Genomic DNA, 16,665 nt, shown 5'->3' with positions numbered 1-16,665 from the left:
GAGCATTGGGATGGAAACAGACCTGCCAGGGACCAGGGTTCCAAAGGTTAGTGCCTTCTCATATGTCAGGGCAGAGTCCAGGTCTGGAAGCTGCCACTGCATCTCCCTCTTAAAGTCAAGTGCAAATAGTGCAAATACTAACCTGAAACCAAGAGCCACAAGCTAACAGAGCCAGGAACCAAGATGCTTTTTATGATCAGGTCACAAAAGCATTGGATGCAGGTGTCGCTGTGGATGTAGTCTTTCTGGACTTCAGCAAGGCCTTTGACACTGTCTCCCACCCCATCCTCATTAAAAAACTAGGTGACTGTGGCATCGATGCCTACACGGTCAGAAAGAATGCTAATTGGCTGAAGGTTCGTACTCGGTGCTGGTGGACGGGTCATATTCGACCTGGGGGGAAGTGGGCAGCGGAGTCCCCCAGGGCTCGGTCCTTGGGCCCGCGCTGTTCAATTTCTTTATCAGCGATTTGGACGATGGGGTGAAAAGCAACCTGTTCAAATTTGCTGATGATACCAAAATTTGGGGTGAGGTGGGCATGCTAGTAGGGAGGGAGAGACTGCAGAAAGACCTGGATAGGTTGCAAGGGTGGGCTAACAAAAACAGGATGTGTTTCAATACGGACAGGCGCAGAGTGCTGCACTTGGGCAGCAGTAACCGGCAGCACACTTATAAGATGGGAAACTCCCTTCTTGAGAGCACGGAGGCAGAAAGGGATCTTGGAGTCATTACTGATCCCAAGATGAACATGGGCCAACAATGCGAGGTCACCGTCGGCAGGGCTAACCGAACCCTATCACGCATCCACAGATGCATCTCAAGCAGGGCCAAGGAGGTGATCCTCCCCCTCTATGCGACACTGGTCAGGCCACAGCTGGAGTACTGTGTCCAGTTCTGGGCATCCCACTTCAAGAGGGATGTGGACAACATTGAGAGGGTCCAGAGGAGGGCCACTCGTATGACCCGGGGACAGCAGGGCAGACCCTACAATGAGAGGCTACGGGACCTGAACCTGTTCAGCCTTCACAAGAGAAGGCTGAGGGGGGACCTTGTGGCTGTCAATAAACTCACTAGGGGGGACCAGAAGGGTTTAGGGGAGACCTTGTTTCCCCTAGTTACCCCCGGGATAACAAGGAATAACGGCCACAAGTTGTTGGAAAGTAGGTTTAGATTAGACATCCGTAAGAACTACTTCAGTCAGGGCGGCTAGGATCTGGAACCAACTTCCAAGGGAAGTGGTGCTGGCTCCTACCCTGGGGGTCTTTAAGAAGTGGCTCGATGCCTACCTGGCTTGGGTCATTTGAGCCCAGTTTTCCTCCTGCCCAGGCAGGGGGTCGGACTAGAAGATCTACAAGGTCCCTTCCGACCCTACTTCTATGATTCTATGATACAGCCCTCGGACAAGGCCAGGGAGACAAACTGAACCCTGATACATTACAGGGTGATTTGTCAGGCAGTGACTCCTATCTCTGCAGCTAAGGAAGGTCTGCTCCCATTGGCACCTTTGTGGTCTGCTGTGGACAGCCTGTTTGCTGCTCCTTATATTTGTCACTGGGTCAGCTCTGCCAGCACAGGAACTCTATATCCACACCCTGGATGGCCTCCAGGAGCAGAACGCCAATCCCTGCTGGGTTTGCTTAGATGACTGATCCTCCTGCGGGCAGCCTTAGGTGCCAATGGCATGTTCTATGGCCAGACTAGAGGCGTGTTAGGACACTTCAAGCCTTATACTCTCTGGGACCCTAGTGCTCATAGTCTAGCTGGTCCCTGGGGAGGCTGCTGGTCACCATGTATGTGCAGCATTCTCCTTTAGTTATTCTGGATGTCCTGGGAAGATGTGTGCCATAGCGTTCCTTCTGTCCCCCTTGTTTGATGCGGACATTAGGATTTGGGGCCTTTCTGCTCTTTAATCTCAGAACAACTACTGGTGCTGTTCAGGCTCTTGGACTGTGTAGCAATATCCTAACAATGCTCCATACGACTCTCTCGAGATTGCAAAGTCTATTCATTTTTTTACCATTTGCAGTGACTGTGTGCTAACCGTTTTCATGTGAGTTGTAAGAACTTGTCATAGCAGGCTTGAACCAAGATTGCAAAAAGGACACACAAAAACAAGCAGCCTGGGAATTAAGACCTATCTGCTATTAACCCATCTAGAATCTCACAGTGACATGCTGCAGTTCACCAGGCATTATTTCATTGCTGCCTTGTGTGATAACTCTATTTTAAGAAAGAGGCAGGTGCTCCTGTTTAATTCACAGAGATCTATGTTTGCCTCATAGCAAGGGCAGTCCGGGATCTCAAGTTTCAATAGGATTTTTTTGCCTTTAGCTTCCTGCACTGATTACAGGTTTCTCATTTGTGTGCCCCATCTTCAGCGGCTGCATTCACCTTGCGCACCTTGGGCTTTGTTCAGATTATGATTACCATTGCTACAGGCAGAACTGACCTCTCCACAGAACCTCATCCTGTGCAGTAATTTCCTCTTTCCCAGTAAGATGTCGTGCTTGGAAGCGTCTGAACTTTTCCTGTGCGACCTCCAGAATCGTTCTCTCAAGCTGTTGTGAGGGTGGATCACTCTGTGTTTCCTCTTTGAGTGCATCAGCTTTTGTTTGCATGTGGGTAGCACTTGAGTCATCATTACTTGAAGTATTTATGGATGCACTCACAGACACTGTGCCAGATGAAGTTCCTTATCAGGTCTATATTGTGCAGTCAGTACCGTGGTGTGCACATTGTCAGAAAGCTCTTGGTGCTTTTTGTCTACTGTCCTGCCACTGCAAGAAGTCACTGACAATGCCTTCATCCCCCTGCTTTACCTGTGGCAAGTTAAAAGACGTTTTGGGCACCTTGCCTGGTAGTTGTGTGTAAAAGCACACCAACTGCTGCAGCTTCCTTAGCCTGACGAAGGGTTTTTGAACCCGAAAGCTTGCTTAATAACTATTCTCCAACCATTTAGGTTGGTCTAATAAAAGATATCAAATTCACCCAAGGAACCTTGTCTGCCTAAAGTTGCTCCTAAGGTTTTGATGAGCATAAGAAACAAAAATATATCTAAAGTAGTTTAAATAGGAGTGAGTAGAGAAAGGTAAATGCCCATATTAGTCTGAAGTCAAGTGGAAGGCAGGGTAGATTTGCACCTTATAGACTAACCAAAGTAGAAATATGTGTATGCATGCATACATACACACACACGTATATATATGTATGTAGGTAGTACAAGCTTTTGTGAGCTAAAGCTCATTTCATCAGATGGTGTAACATCATATAATATACACATACGTACATGTACACATACGTACACTGTAACAAGTCGGGTGTCCTGGGGCCGATCTCAAATGTAGGCCCGCCCACTTGTCTTCAGGCTAAACACCCACCTCCTGCCACACCTTGATGTTAACAATTACAAAGATGTTACTCAGGCAGGAGGCTGCCGATTTATCTGCCCTGGTGACAAGGGCCTGTACATGTCTCCAACCTCCCTTATTGTGTCCCATGCCTCACAGACTTTTCATGGCCTAACACCTAACTTTATCAACTCCTAATACATACTGGGCTTCAAGCCCCATCCCCGAGCTCCAAGCCTCTCAGTACGGGCTTCAAGCTCTTCTTTGGGCCCCAGGCCCTTCACATCAGGCTCCAAGCCCCACGCTACAGGACTAGGGCTCCAAGTCCCATCCCCCAGCACTAATTCATAACCCTTATCCCTTTCCCTGGGAGCTCCCCTACTATCTCTAAGGCTCAGAGCCTCATCCCCCTGGAGCCTTCACTGCAAGTCTGAGCACTGCCACAGGTCCCTCCTCCAGGCCTGGGCCCCGCCTCAGTATTTGCAGTGAGCCTGGGCTTCCCCTGTCTAGCTCTTAATATCCACCAGGGATGTGGGGGCTGAGGTTATCAGGCACCCCACCAACCTTTCACCATGGAGGTAACTGGCTTGGCATTTCTGGGGAACTGTCTTGCCACAAACAATCCCACCAGGCCACCCTTCCCTGAAAGGGTGCAGTTTGCAGTCATGCCCAGGACCAGGAGCCTCTAGCCCCCACCATAGCTCCTCCCTTACCTCTGAGTTATGCTGAGCAGCAGCTCAAACAGTGTTAACTCTCCAGCTGCTGGCAGTAAACTGCTGCCCTGCTGTTCAGGGCCCAGCACTTGTATACAACAGCTGGGCCCTGTTCCCCAATCAGGCAGTCCCGCCTAACTGGGGCTGTGAGCAGCCACAGACTGCCTTGCTGCTGCTGCTGAGGCCCCTGCAAGTAAGAGCGCATGCTGTGCTCTGTTATACACATGCACGCACACACACTTTAGTTAGTCTAAAGGTGTTTTTTTCCTGTACACATCTTATAATGAGGGTCTGGTACCCACAAGTAATGGGAAGGGACATCTTTTGGTCTTCCCAGGCCCCTGATACCAGGCAGAGTGCAAGTTTGAATTCTAGTCATGTTCTAGGAGATAATGTTGGGGATTTGGACCCCATTCCCAGCTCTGCAGGTGCTTTGCAAGTTGCTTCCCCAATCCGTGCCTCAGTTTGCCCATCTGTAAAGTAGTGATTATAATGCTGAGCCCTGTGGAAAGTGCATGGGGGACCCCTGGACAGAAGGAGATGTGTGCATATAAGCTGTTAGCTTGGTTATTGCATCCCATGCCAGTGCTTAACCCCCTGGCAAAAAAAGAACTCCAGGAGGCTGCTGGCTCATCAGACTGTTTGCTGGACTTTCCTCACCTGAAATGCACTTCAGATAGATGCTGGGCACCCTGGCTCCACCAGCACTGCTGCACAAACCCAGCTTCCAGATACCAGGAGTAGTAGTGCTCTTTTCTGGCTGCCTTTACAATTGTTGTATTTGTCTAGATCTGAAAACCTTGCAGATGCTAGTTGTCCAGTGCAGCTGAAGTGTAGCAAGTTTTGTGCTAGGGAAGGGGAGAGCTACCCTCATGTCCATACAGAAGTTGGCAGTTATCCCCAGCAAAGACAGGGGTATTTTGAGGTTTATGCCCTCCTGCTGGCAGTGCAGACCATCCATACCCTGAAGCTTTGCCAGGAAACACCAGAGTCCTAATTACAAGTGGCAGGACATCTCTGGCAAGGCTTAGGCTGGCACAGGCCACCTGGTTTGCAGCTTGGCCAGCTGCCTACAAGAGCCTGTTCAGGCATGATGGGTGCTAGAGGCAGACTGGGCCTGTGCTAGCCTGGACTCACCTACACTGTCTCAGCTGGCCAGAAGGTGTCCTGAGCTTCTCTTCATCTCACGGTGGTGCCTGACTGACTGTCCCACAGAGACCAGCCTTGAAGTGAGCAGATTGAAGTACTCTGAATGCTGGAGTCACTGCGAACTGACTTTTACCTGTTTGTTATGTGTCACCACAGTGGGGTGGCACCAGCATGGGGCAGGGCCATGGGTCCTTGTCTCTGGGCCTTGGGTAAGCTAGGCGAGTGTTGAAGAGACCTTGAGTGCACTCGAGTACGGTGGTGTAGGACCAGTGTCTAGGCTCTGCTAAAGCCAAGAAATTAGAAAGGAAAGGATTTTAGGGTTTCCCTGGGACAGCAATATGGGAGCGGTCTGTAGGCATCACCAAAACCAGAAGATATCCCCCACCCCATTTGGCACAGAAAGGGACTGGAGAGGATAAAGCGGTGCCTTGCACAGCAATTGGGATATGGCAACACCAAGTCACACCAAAGTCCTTTCAGCCCACTCTAAAAAGGACCCTGAAGCCAGGACATGGGCCACTGTGCACCTCTTTCCCTGAGAAATGGCACACACTCTAGAATCAAAACACCAGCCTGGGGCCCGGCCCAGTGGCCTCTGCTCACTAGCTGTGCACTTCAGATAAACAGCTCCCCTGTCCAGGGGGGAGCTGTTCAGTGAGGCCAACACAAACACTCCTAGCAGGAGGGAGATAACAGTCAGCACCCCAGGGCAGGTACCCTGCTGCCCTTTATCTCCCCCAGAGCCATGTGATGGGGGCTGGGGAGGGGTGACAGAAGGGAGGGGCAGGATATTCAGAGGGATGGCTGCTGCAGCTGCAGCCAGAGAATAACAGGTGAAAGAAAGGAGCATCATAGGGGCAAATGACAGCAGAGAGCAGGGAGTAGAGCCAGCCTATCTGGAGAAGGGGCTGCTGCACTCCTAGAGTGTGTTATCTTCCTGAGCAAAGTTGCTGGCTCGAGAGCAGAGATGAAGGCTGGGCAAGGAATATGTGAACCTCTAAGCCAAAAGTAGTCCCTTGCCCAGGTGAAGACAAAGGGATAGCTGGGCTGGGAGGAGCAGGCACAGCTTGCCAGAGAGGCTCCACCAAGAAAATCTCTGTCAGCACCACCATGTGGCCCTTTCAGCTGGTATTAGACAGGGAAAGTGCAGGGGCAGGGACCAGGCCCTTGGCTTTGTGTCTCGCAGGACTCGAGTACAGTTTCAGCCTTAGCTGAGGCAGTACAAGGACACTGAGGTGATGTAGTGTGTTCTGGGAAAGAAACTGCTGGCAAACGAGACCTTCAGTTAGGGTGTTACTGCACAGAGCCCCCAGGCCTGATGGCACGCTGCAAGCTGCAGAGCTCCCCCGCCTTCAGACTGCATAAATGCCATGCATGTGCACGCAGCCATAGTCCTTCCACAGTACGGGCCCAGGACCTTGAAGACAGGCAGCGAGTAGCAGCAGCCACCAGTCGATTGTGCTGCAGGGGCGCAGCCCACTAGAGGGCAGCATCTCTCTGTGCCCACAAAGCCACTGGACTAGGCCATGGCTGCGTCAAGCTGCAGTTCATCAGCACGGACGTATTCCGCTGCACGCACAGGGCACCGGTGGTTCTCAGCCCTTTCGGGCTGGAGGCAGCCCTTGGAAAATGCTAGCTCCTAATTTCCACTCATTTTTTGACAATAGAATAATAATAAAGCAATTATTTTGTTGCAAGGAATCCAGAAAGTTTGCGACAGGGCAGCATGCGCCGCGCTTCAAAGTCAAAACATGTTTTGGCCGCGTCCTTATGTAACGCAAACTCGTCCGGCGGCGCCCGCAACTCCGCCCGGCGTGAGCGCGGCCCCGGGCGGCGGGAGCCGCGAGCCGCAGGCGGCACGGGCAGGGCAGGGCAGGCACCAGGGCCGTCCTCCGGCGCGTGGGAGCGGGCAGCGCCTCTGCCTGCCCCGCGCTGCGCGTGTGAACGTGCGGCTGGGGAGCGCCCAGGCCCGGCGGACGCGGCCCTTCCTCTGCACTGCCGCAAGCTGCCAGAGCGGAGCCCGCCGGGCGGGGGCGGGGGCGGGGGCGGGGGTTGCAACGGTTCCTCCCGCCCCTTTCCGAACTGCGCTGCGGTTGGCTCAAGGCCCAGCCAAGCCCCGCCCCCCTCGAGCCTGATTTGCTTCGGGCGCCTGACACCATGTGACGTCACGGCCGCTAGATAAGCGCGGCGGCGCCGGCTCGCGCTCAGTCGCGTCCCGCCCGCGCGTAGCCCATGGTCACTGCTGCCCGGCCTCAGCCCCGCGCCGCGCCCCGCCCGTCTGCCGTCCGCGTCATGAGCACCGACATGTACCAGTCGGCCATGGAGGTGGCGGTGTACCAGCTGCACAACTTCTCCATTTCCTTCTTCTCCTCGCTGCTGGGCGGCGACGTGGTCTCGGTGAAGCTAGACAACAGGTAGCGGCGGGGGCCGCCGTTGGGGCGGGGCGGGGCGGGGACGGGGCTGGGGCGGTCGTAGCCCGGTGCTAACCCGCCGCCGCTTTGTGTCTTGCAGCGCGTCCGGAGCCAGTGTCGTGGCCATCGACAACAAGATCGAGCAGGCCATGGTGAGTGTCGGAGCGGGGTGGTGCTCTGCGGCCTTTGTCTGCACCCCGGCTCGCCCGTGCTGCCCTTGCAGGGTGAAATCCCGCAAGGGGCTGCAGGCGCGGCTTGGCTAAGACCCCTGCCCTGGGCAGGAGCCAGCCATGCGTGCGGGGGGCTGAGAGCAATGCGCTTCATTGCCTGGGCAGAGCCTAAGATAAGCCTGGTCCCCTGGGCAGGAGCCAGCCGTGCCTGCAGCAGAGTTGAGCTAATGGAGCTCCCTGGGTTGGAGCCAGGTCTGCAGGCTGCAGGACTCGCATCAGCCAGGTTCTTTAGGTAGCAGCAGTCCCGCAGGCAGGGGTCTGGAATCAGCAAGGCTCTCCCAGGGACCTCGAAATGGCTTCTCCAGCTGGAGGTGGATCTGCTGTGGCTTCACCTGTCTTGGGGATAGCAGTGTAGTAATCCCCTTGCTGTGTCTTGGTGCCAGCAAGCCTTAGGGCTCCCCTAGCCCTGATCCAGGATGTCGGGAGAGCTCCAGTAGCACAGCTCGGCCTAGGTCTGGGTGCCGGCTCCCCTGAGAGTCCTGACTGGGAGCAGAGCTTGTGCCTGCCGGGGGAAAGGAAGTGGTAGAAGGGCTTGGCTGGGCTACTTTTGCCAAGTTCCCTTCAGGGCTTGCTGGCTTTGGCTGAAGGCTTGCACTTGTAAGAAGCCCCTGCTGAGTGCCAGACTGTTAACTCTTTTCCTGCTGCCAGATGCTGCCCCTCTGCAGTGGAGCACTGTAATGACTGCCTTCTGCCCCAGCAAAGCAGGGTGCATTCATTCACTCACTGCAGTGCCTGCTGCTGCTAACTGGCTTCTCTGGAGAATTACTAACCCAGAGATTTATTTGCTTGTGGCATCCCAGAGCCCACTCCATCCCACAGGGAGGGGGAAGGCATTGCTAGAGGCCAGGCTGGGGAAATGGTAGCTAGCATGGGATGCAGCAGCTTGCTCACAGCTTGTCTTTTTTTCCTCCCACAGGATCTGGTAAAGAACCACCTGATGTATGCAGTACGGGAGGAGGTGGAGATCCTCAAAGAGCAGATCAAAGAACTGGTGGAGAAAAACTCGCAACTGGAGCGAGAGAACAACCTCTTGAAAACCCTCGCCAGCCCTGAGCAACTGGAAAAATTCCAGTCCCGGCTCCCTGCAGAGGTGCTGTCTCCAGAGGAGAAGAGCCCCGGGGCAGCCCCAGCCCAGCATGCTGGGGGCTCTACGGTGTAAGGTGGCTCTGTCCTTGGGGTGGGCAGAGCCACGGAACTTTTTCTACTTATCTCCTCCCAAGTTGTTTCCTCCCTGGTCTCCTGTGGAGAACTTCCCAACCTAGCAATAGCTGGTGCTGAGAGATGCTCCGAGGGCACTGCCCGCATTGCTGTATACGTGACTGTCTTCTGCAGGAAGGAGCTCTGTGAGTGAGGCATTGCACTGGGGTGCAGCCCGAGCAGACAAGCCCACGTCTGGGAGTCGCAGCTGCAGGTTGTCTGCTCAACATGAGCTAAAGCAAACCCAGGGGAGTCTTCAAACACTGGCAGCACAAGGTGGCCCAAGGGGGTCTCTTGGCATGTTCATGGGAATGCAGAGCTGAGAGGGGCCTGGCTGCATGCCAGCTGAGTACTCTTGCTGCATCAATCAGCAGGTCTCCCAGTTCATTTGACAGAGACTGACTGCTGGAAGAAGCCAGTCATTGCTTAGAGAGAGATGCAAATCTGTCCTGCCAGCCACCCTGAAGTGTGCTGGGGCAAGAACTAAACACTGACCTAGCCAGCACGCTCATGTTGGCGATTGTGCTATAATGCATGGCCTGTACACACAACAGTTTGGGGATTTCAAGGAAAAGCTTTGTTAGTTTTGGGGGTTGCTTCTGTCCATGTCTATATGTACCACAAGCCCACACACAGATGGTGATGGCAGCATCTGCTGAACCTGTGTTTGATCGTGGGATATGTGCCCAACTTTATACAGTTGGGGCATGTGTGGGCCTTGAAGTCAGGACTGGCAGTAGGATGCTTAGAAGCTGTTTTTAAAAAAGGTGAATGGTGTTGCCTTGTTGTGGGTTTACCTTTTCTAATATGTAGTTTGTCCCATGGAAAAGTGGTGACGGATACTTTCATGCTGACCAGCACAGAGAGAGGCTGACAGAGCCGCTGGACACCGACAGAGGAGACATTTTGTTTTTTTAAATAAAAACAGACCAAATGCCAATCAAAAACTTGTAATAAGGACAGAAGGATGGGACGGGTGTGTCCCATCGTGGGGCTCAGTGTGACAGCCGAAGTTATTGGCTCAGTGAGCTTCCCCCCTTCAGCACAACACTGGGAGTGGACGGGGCGTCACATGTGACGTTGGACAGTCAGAGCGTTTACGTGATTGTGTAAATCTAGACAGAAATGGCAATAAACTCTACTTTTTTATAAATAGCCTGACAATTGCATCCTTATGGGAAGAGTGGGGGGAGGCGCAGAGCCTGTGGAAAAGCAGTGGGGAAAGGGTGTTTGGAAGATAAGCTCATGCTCACAGCCGTAGTGGGAACCTGCTGGACTTGGGTATCAGTCCTCTGCTGCTGCTGGTAGCTGTCCTGTCAGCCCTTTCAGAAGCTGATCAATCTAGTGTGGCTGCCTTACCCCTCCATTAAGAGGCTATTTCAGAGCCTCTGGGATCTGCTGGCTGGGAACTTCTGATTTTTCAATCTCTTCATTTTTGACCAATGCATCTGAATTTATTCTAATGCTAGCAGTGGCCTGTAGCTTTAGTAGCTCTTTTGCCTCAGTCTGTTAATGGAGAGCTGTCAGGGCCTGAGTAAGAGGGGGATTGATACTCATAGGGACTGAGGCTCCTGCAAAGCACTCAAGGAGAGAGTCCTTACTGCCTTCCTTGTGTGCAGTGATGAGACAGAGAGAGCTGGATGGGCAGAGCTTGGAGCTGTGGTTATTTTGGGGAGCTCCCCCAGCAAAGGGTGCTCTCAGTTCTCACCTGCAGCCTTGGAGCATGAGGCCAGCTAGGTTAGTGGTGCTAATATTGGAGAGCCCTCAGCCCAGCTTGTCCCCAGCCCTGCTGGAGGTCACACAGCCAAGTTTGGAGCACCATACTGCTACATACAGCACTCTGCAAGCTGAACTCAAGTGACAAAACATCCATGTGCAGCACCTGCTACTCCTTCTTGAGCACCTGAACATCTTGAGTTCAGAAGGGACTATTAAGGCCTTGTGAGAGGGACAGGAGGGCTGGGGTGGCAGGGCCCAGTCAGAGTTGGTATCTGAGAAAGCAGGAATGCTTTTTGGGGACCATAATGTGGGTTGTTCCTTGGGTGCAGAGATGCTTTCCCCCACCCGCACTGTAGATCATCTCTGCCTGAGAGTAACAAATGGAAGAATCCATGCAAGGCAATACCCAAGGAAAGGGTTCCTGGGATAGGAGGAGCACACATGCAAGTTAGTGTGTGTGACAGCTGGAGGGGCTGCTTCTCCAGCACAGAGGCCCCAAAGCCAAGGGAGTAGGAATTGGGAGCTCCCAAAAGCATTGGGTGCAGGGATGATGTGACAGATGCAGGCAAGCTGGGGAGAGGCCTGAGGTACTCTTTCCCTAAGGAAAGGGGGAAGGGCTGTCACTGGGCCTTTTAACATGGCCTAAAACCTGGAGGGGACAGCCCTGCTCTCCTCCCTGGGGACCAAATGGGCAGCTAGGGCTTGCCAGAGACCGCTCTGGGGCCAAAATATCCCTTCCCCTTTGTACCTAGCAGGGAGAGGGCACCCATCTAGCTCTGACATGCTGAACCTTCTGCCCACATTCCCAACTGCTTCTGGGCATTCCAACCCCCTTGAGGTCCTGGTCCTTCAGGCACTGTAGCAAACTGGCTTAACATGAGGGCTGTGATGCCCCCACTCTTCCCTACCAGCCAGGCAAGCTGTTCCCAGTTGCCTCTCCACTGTGTGGTCCGGGAGGTGCATTCTCCCTCCCCAGCTGCCATCACCCAAAGCTGCTGTGGTCTAACACTATTGCTGAAAGGTCTGGTACTGTAGCATGGCACCCAGAGCCCAGACAGATGCAGCGACAGGCTTTGAGGAGTTTAAAGCTAAGAGACCACTGGATCGTCTCAGCTGCACAGCACAGATAGGCATGACCACAGGGCATTTTCTGTCTTCAGCCCAGTAACTTGTGTTTGTCTAAAGGACCTTCCGCAAAGGCATCACATCTCAACCTACCAGCAAGAGATGGAGAATCTGCTCCTTCCCCTGAGAGTTTGTGCCAGTGGGTAATCACCTTTATTGTCAGAAATCAATGCCTTATTTCTCATTTGAATCTGTCTGACTCTGGCTTCCAGTTGGCTTTTGTTCTGCCTTTGTCTGCTAGATTAGAGAGCCCTTCAGCACCCAGTGCTTTCTGGCTGTGAAGGCTCTATAATAGGGTATATTGTATTACAGTGTACAGCATAGCCATGGCTGGATGCACTGTAATCAAGACACTTTGTGATAATTTTGATTGGCTAAGCAGCTTGTCTTCCTGCAAGGCATTTTCCCCAGCTTTCAGACTGTTTGGGAGCTCTATGCTCTCCCCTGCTATATTTCAACATCCTTTTTAAAAGATGGTCTCAGAACTGGCTTCGGAATTAGTGTCACCACCAGGCTGGGAAAAGTCACCCCCTGCACATGTTGTTTACTCATCCAAAGCTGGCATTAGCCCTTATATTGCAGCACTGTACATTTTGAGTGACTGATCCAATTTGACCCTCACACCCTTTCCAGAGTCCCTGCTTTCCAGAATACCTCCACCACCCTGCCCCCTTTAGGTCTCGTTTGCATCCTTGGTTTCCAGATGTATGACCTGCCATTTGGCTGCATTGTAAACATCTCCACAAAGCTCTGTCACCTGCAAACTTCATCAGCAGCAAGGTAGCACTTACTGCCAGACTGCTCACAGAAAGGTCAAGGCATCAAGCCTGGGGCTGATCCCTGCAGAACCCCACTAGAAAACATCCCATTCCAGGATCGCCACTCACAATCACTTTCTGAGATCTGTCAGCCAGTTCTTGGTCAGGGCTCCACTAATACTGCTTAGTGGTTTGTTTTTAAATAGACGCTGGGGCTAAAGCCAAAGTCAAACACCATACAACCCTCTGCATGCAGCTGTCTTTACTTCCCTCAACCAACATCTCTCAGCACCCTAGTGCAGACAGGGAGCTACAGCATCTCATCAGTGTTCTGTTGTCAGATGGGGGGGAGGGGAGAGATGCATCATCAAGATATTTATGAATGCCACAGAGGAAGAAGGATAGGAGTTAGTCCTTGCCTCAGACATCCTGGCTGGGAGCACTGCTGCTGTAGTGAGGGCTCATCACAATGCCATTTACCCCAATGGGCCAGGAGGGCTGGTGGTGGGGGGCAGCTTCTGAGCCCAGACTAGTCCTGGCTAATGCAGAATCATGACTTCATATGGTAAGGGGGGTCATCTGCTATTTGGAAGATGCCCAGGACTAAACTGGGGGTGTGCTGTCGGCAGGGGGGTGGGGGTGTAGGGACATCAGGGGGCTACAGATCAGGATTGAGGGGAGCCATTAGAACTGCAGGAGGACCCTAGGGCTGGGTAGCGGAGGGCTGCGGGTTGTGGAGCACTAGAAAAGATGCTTTTTTTCCTGGGCAACCCAGGGCTGAAATAGCGTGGCGCGGGGTGGGGGGGAGGTTTGGGATTGTTTGAGTATTTTCTCATAGAGGACCTCTCCCCAGAGCTTGTCTGGGATGTTCCCAGTGTCCAGGGGATTCCCTACTGAGGCTGGCAGTGTGGGCTTCTACAGGCTGCCTTTGCTTTTTGAAGCTGCTTCCAGCACAACAGAAACCGGGGAGGTTTCAAACCAACCCACTATGAGTCAGAGCCTTGTGGGCTGCCCAAGAGATGGGAGAGTAGTTAGCTCCCTGGCAACACAAGGTAAACAGTCAAACAGGGGTGCAGCCACATGGCGCAGGGTGGGGCAGATCTGCCGCAGCTGGGAGGCCATGCTGTGTCCAACCGTTATTGCTGGAGTCTGCAGCTCCCTGGGCTCCCCTCCCCACCATTACCACTGCTGACTTCCTCATTGTCCCTTGCCCTGCAGGGCTGTCACAGGTACCCAGGGCTGGGCACCTGCCCCTGGTTCCCTCCCCGGCTATCACTTTGCTTGCTGGTGCAAGAGCAAAATGCACACATGCCTGTGAGGACAGACACAGGCACACACAACACAGAGGAGCAGTGTTGGCACTGAGAGGAGGAGTGAGATGCTCCTGTTAGAGAAAAGGGGGTTCCCCTGCAGGATGGGGGCTGGGGCACTGCAGCTGAAGCAGCCTCTGGACCCTAGATTTGCCCTGGGTGTGAGGAAATGCCAGACGTTTGAGAAAAACCAGAACCAGGCACAACTTGGGGGAGAGGGGACAGTCCCCTTTCTCACAGCCCTGGACACTGCAACCTGTCTGCTCTCTGTAGGCTTTCCCAGGGCTCCAGGCATCCATACCCCCAGATCACAAGAGGGTCATGTTCTCTGTCCATCTCCATCCCTGCCTGGAAACAACCCCTTCCCGAAGGCTCCCCAATCTCTCCCTTCAGAAGGCTCCAGGCCAGCACTCAGCCAGAGCTGAGCCCAGCAGTGGGAGGGGGGGGGTGTCATTTCCATTCCCATTCCCTTCTCCGACTCCTGGTTCACTGTGGTCCCTGAGATGCCAAGGAGGGGCAGTTTGGAAAGAGGAGGACTCTGCCTCCACGTGCTGCTCACAGGCTCTGCAGGGGAGAACAGCTCAGCAGCAAAACGGAGTGGCCAGCATGCCAGATATTCCTTCCCCTGCACAGGTGGAAATGTCTGGGTAATTGCTTGCTGAAGCCTTGCCAACATGAGCTGAGCCTCTTGGTGGTGTGATTGGGTACCCTGTAGCCCCTGCATAGTGATGATGGGTATTATCTGACTAGCGGGGCTTAGCACTCCAGTGGTTTGCAGACTGTGCCACAGCAAACTGGTGCTTGCAGAGTGAGTCGGGGTGTCCATGGAGCTCTACAACATCAAGCTGTGTCCATAAAATGGCTCGTGGTGGTTGCAGACATGCAGATAGGGCTCATCCATGTCATTGGGAAAGGTGTTAACAGCCTGAAAGCACCACCACCCAGACGAGTACCCAGTGACCCCTGTGCCAGGAGAGAGGGCACAAACTAACAGGACATCTGGGCTGAGCTCCCCAGGCAGGGCTGGGCTCAATGGTAGGAGCAGTGTAGGGGGAGGCTGAGCTGGTACGGGTCTGCTCTGAGTTCTTCAGAGTTATCCATCCAGTGCCTTCCTCCCCTGCCACCTCCCCTCCCCACTCAGATGACTGTACAGTACAGACAGCAACTTTAACTGGAGCCCAGGGGATGTCTCAGACTGGTGGGCTGCAGCAGCCCTGCCTTTCAGGTGTCTTGTTAATGCTGCCAGTTGTTCCCCTTGAGCAGCCCTGGCCTGGGTCCTGAGCTTGCCCACAGCAAGCTCTTCCAGTAAAGGGCCTGGATCCCCTGAAAATTCAGGCTGTAACTTCTGAAATGGGGCTAAGCCAGGCTGAACTACCAAGCACTGCGCAAGGAGATACACACAAGCTGCACCCTCATGGGGGAACATGTGCAGGCAATGGGGAGGGGCATGGATCATGTGAGTACCCGGTCGTCATCAAAGTTCACCACGCCCGGAACAGCTCGCTCAAACCCTGAAGAGGCTTCACTTTTCCACCAGCAAGAAATTTCTGAGCATTTCCCTGGATACCCAGATTAACCCTTCAGAGCCTGGACAGCCAGGGACAGGCATTAGCTTTGACCAACCCAGAGCACTTAGAGCGCACTTGTAGCATATTAGCAAAAGCAAGCAGGGAAACAGGTAGTGAAGCATGGGTGCTGCACAGACACAATCCTTCTCTCCTGCCCACAGAGAGGCAGCCCTTGCTGTGCAGCTCTGAGGAGATGCCTGCTGAGACACTGGGCTCAGCTCTCGGATGCCCGCACTTAGATGGAAATGCAGGGAAGTGCCGCAAGCAGGTCCGAGGGGCTGGCATCATTTCCTGATCAGGAATGAGAAGAGCTCAGTACACAGGGTCTGTGAGCTATAGCAGGGTGTGAGAGCCCCCCTCCCTCAAGCCAATGGCAGTGCCTCCCGCATTGGTGCCTGCACACTAAGACCTGCCCTAGAGTGTGCACAATGGGGGCCCATCCTGCACTGGGATGGGCTGGAGGGGCCTTCCCCTCTCCAGTGTGGCGCTGAACTGGGCAAAGTTAGATTCTCCAGCTGTGTAGGGAGACCTTACCCCTGCCAGACTGCCAGTGCCCACCAGGCTGCTGTGCACTGGGCAGCCCTACTAGGGCAGAGGGCTCAGAGCACCGAGCAAGCGCAGGCAACCACAGAGCCCTGTTCTCTTTGGCTTCTGTCCAGCTCTGCAAAAACAGGCATTTTGCTCATTTCCTGCTGATCTGAAACAGCCCAGCTGTATGGAGTAGAGACAACTGAACCACACACAGCCAGCATCCTCATGGGGAGACATGTGTGGCCTGTGGGGAGGGGCGTGCGGCCAGTGCACTGTGCTCCATTGGCTGGCACGGAGTCACACCACGCCTGAAGAAAATTGCCTCCATGCGGAGATATCTGTTTTCTAATGTAATGCACCGCAGAGCATCTCTGAGGTGCAGCAGGTTAACCCTTGGTGGCCTGGCATCATGTGAGTCTCTGAAGTAGGCTGTGAAATCCCACCATTTCCAAACTGGAGGCAGAAAGATGAACTGACCCTACACCTTCTGGGCAGGAGAGGAGGCTGGAGTCTGTGCAGTGGCCTATTTGTTTTCCTGCCTTTGTTGTCATGCAACTAGACAAGTGCTCTCTGGGTGCTCTGGGCTGGTCAGTGCTAATGTCTGTCT

General features: G+C 53.7%; 1 protein-coding gene across 2 annotated transcripts in view; it reads left to right on the top strand.

Annotated features, from left to right (window-relative positions):
- The window catches only part of TSC22D3 (TSC22 domain family member 3), a 69,051-nt gene extending 58,851 nt beyond the window's left edge, over nt 1-10,200 (top strand). Inside the window, exons 1-3 of one of the 2 annotated variants that reach the window (XM_006268070.4) lie at nt 7,403-7,623; nt 7,721-7,772; nt 8,767-10,200. In XM_006268070.4, coding sequence (XP_006268132.2) covers nt 7,442-7,623; nt 7,721-7,772; nt 8,767-9,009 — 477 coding nt within the window. In that variant the 5' untranslated portion in view covers nt 7,403-7,441 and the 3' untranslated portion in view covers nt 9,010-10,200. Of the gene's footprint in view, nt 1-7,402; nt 7,624-7,720; nt 7,773-8,766 lie in introns of those variants that run through there. The other variant, XM_019481933.2, reaches the window with a different exon arrangement.
- The last annotated feature ends 6,465 nt before the right edge of the window (nt 10,201-16,665 follow it).

The sequence above is a fragment of the Alligator mississippiensis genome, chromosome 8 (genome assembly GCF_030867095.1).
Source record: "Alligator mississippiensis isolate rAllMis1 chromosome 8, rAllMis1, whole genome shotgun sequence".
NCBI classification, from domain to species: Eukaryota; Metazoa; Chordata; order Crocodylia; family Alligatoridae; genus Alligator; species Alligator mississippiensis.
The sequence above is the reverse complement of the archived record's forward strand: the minus strand, read 5'-3'. Positions and strand labels throughout refer to the sequence as shown.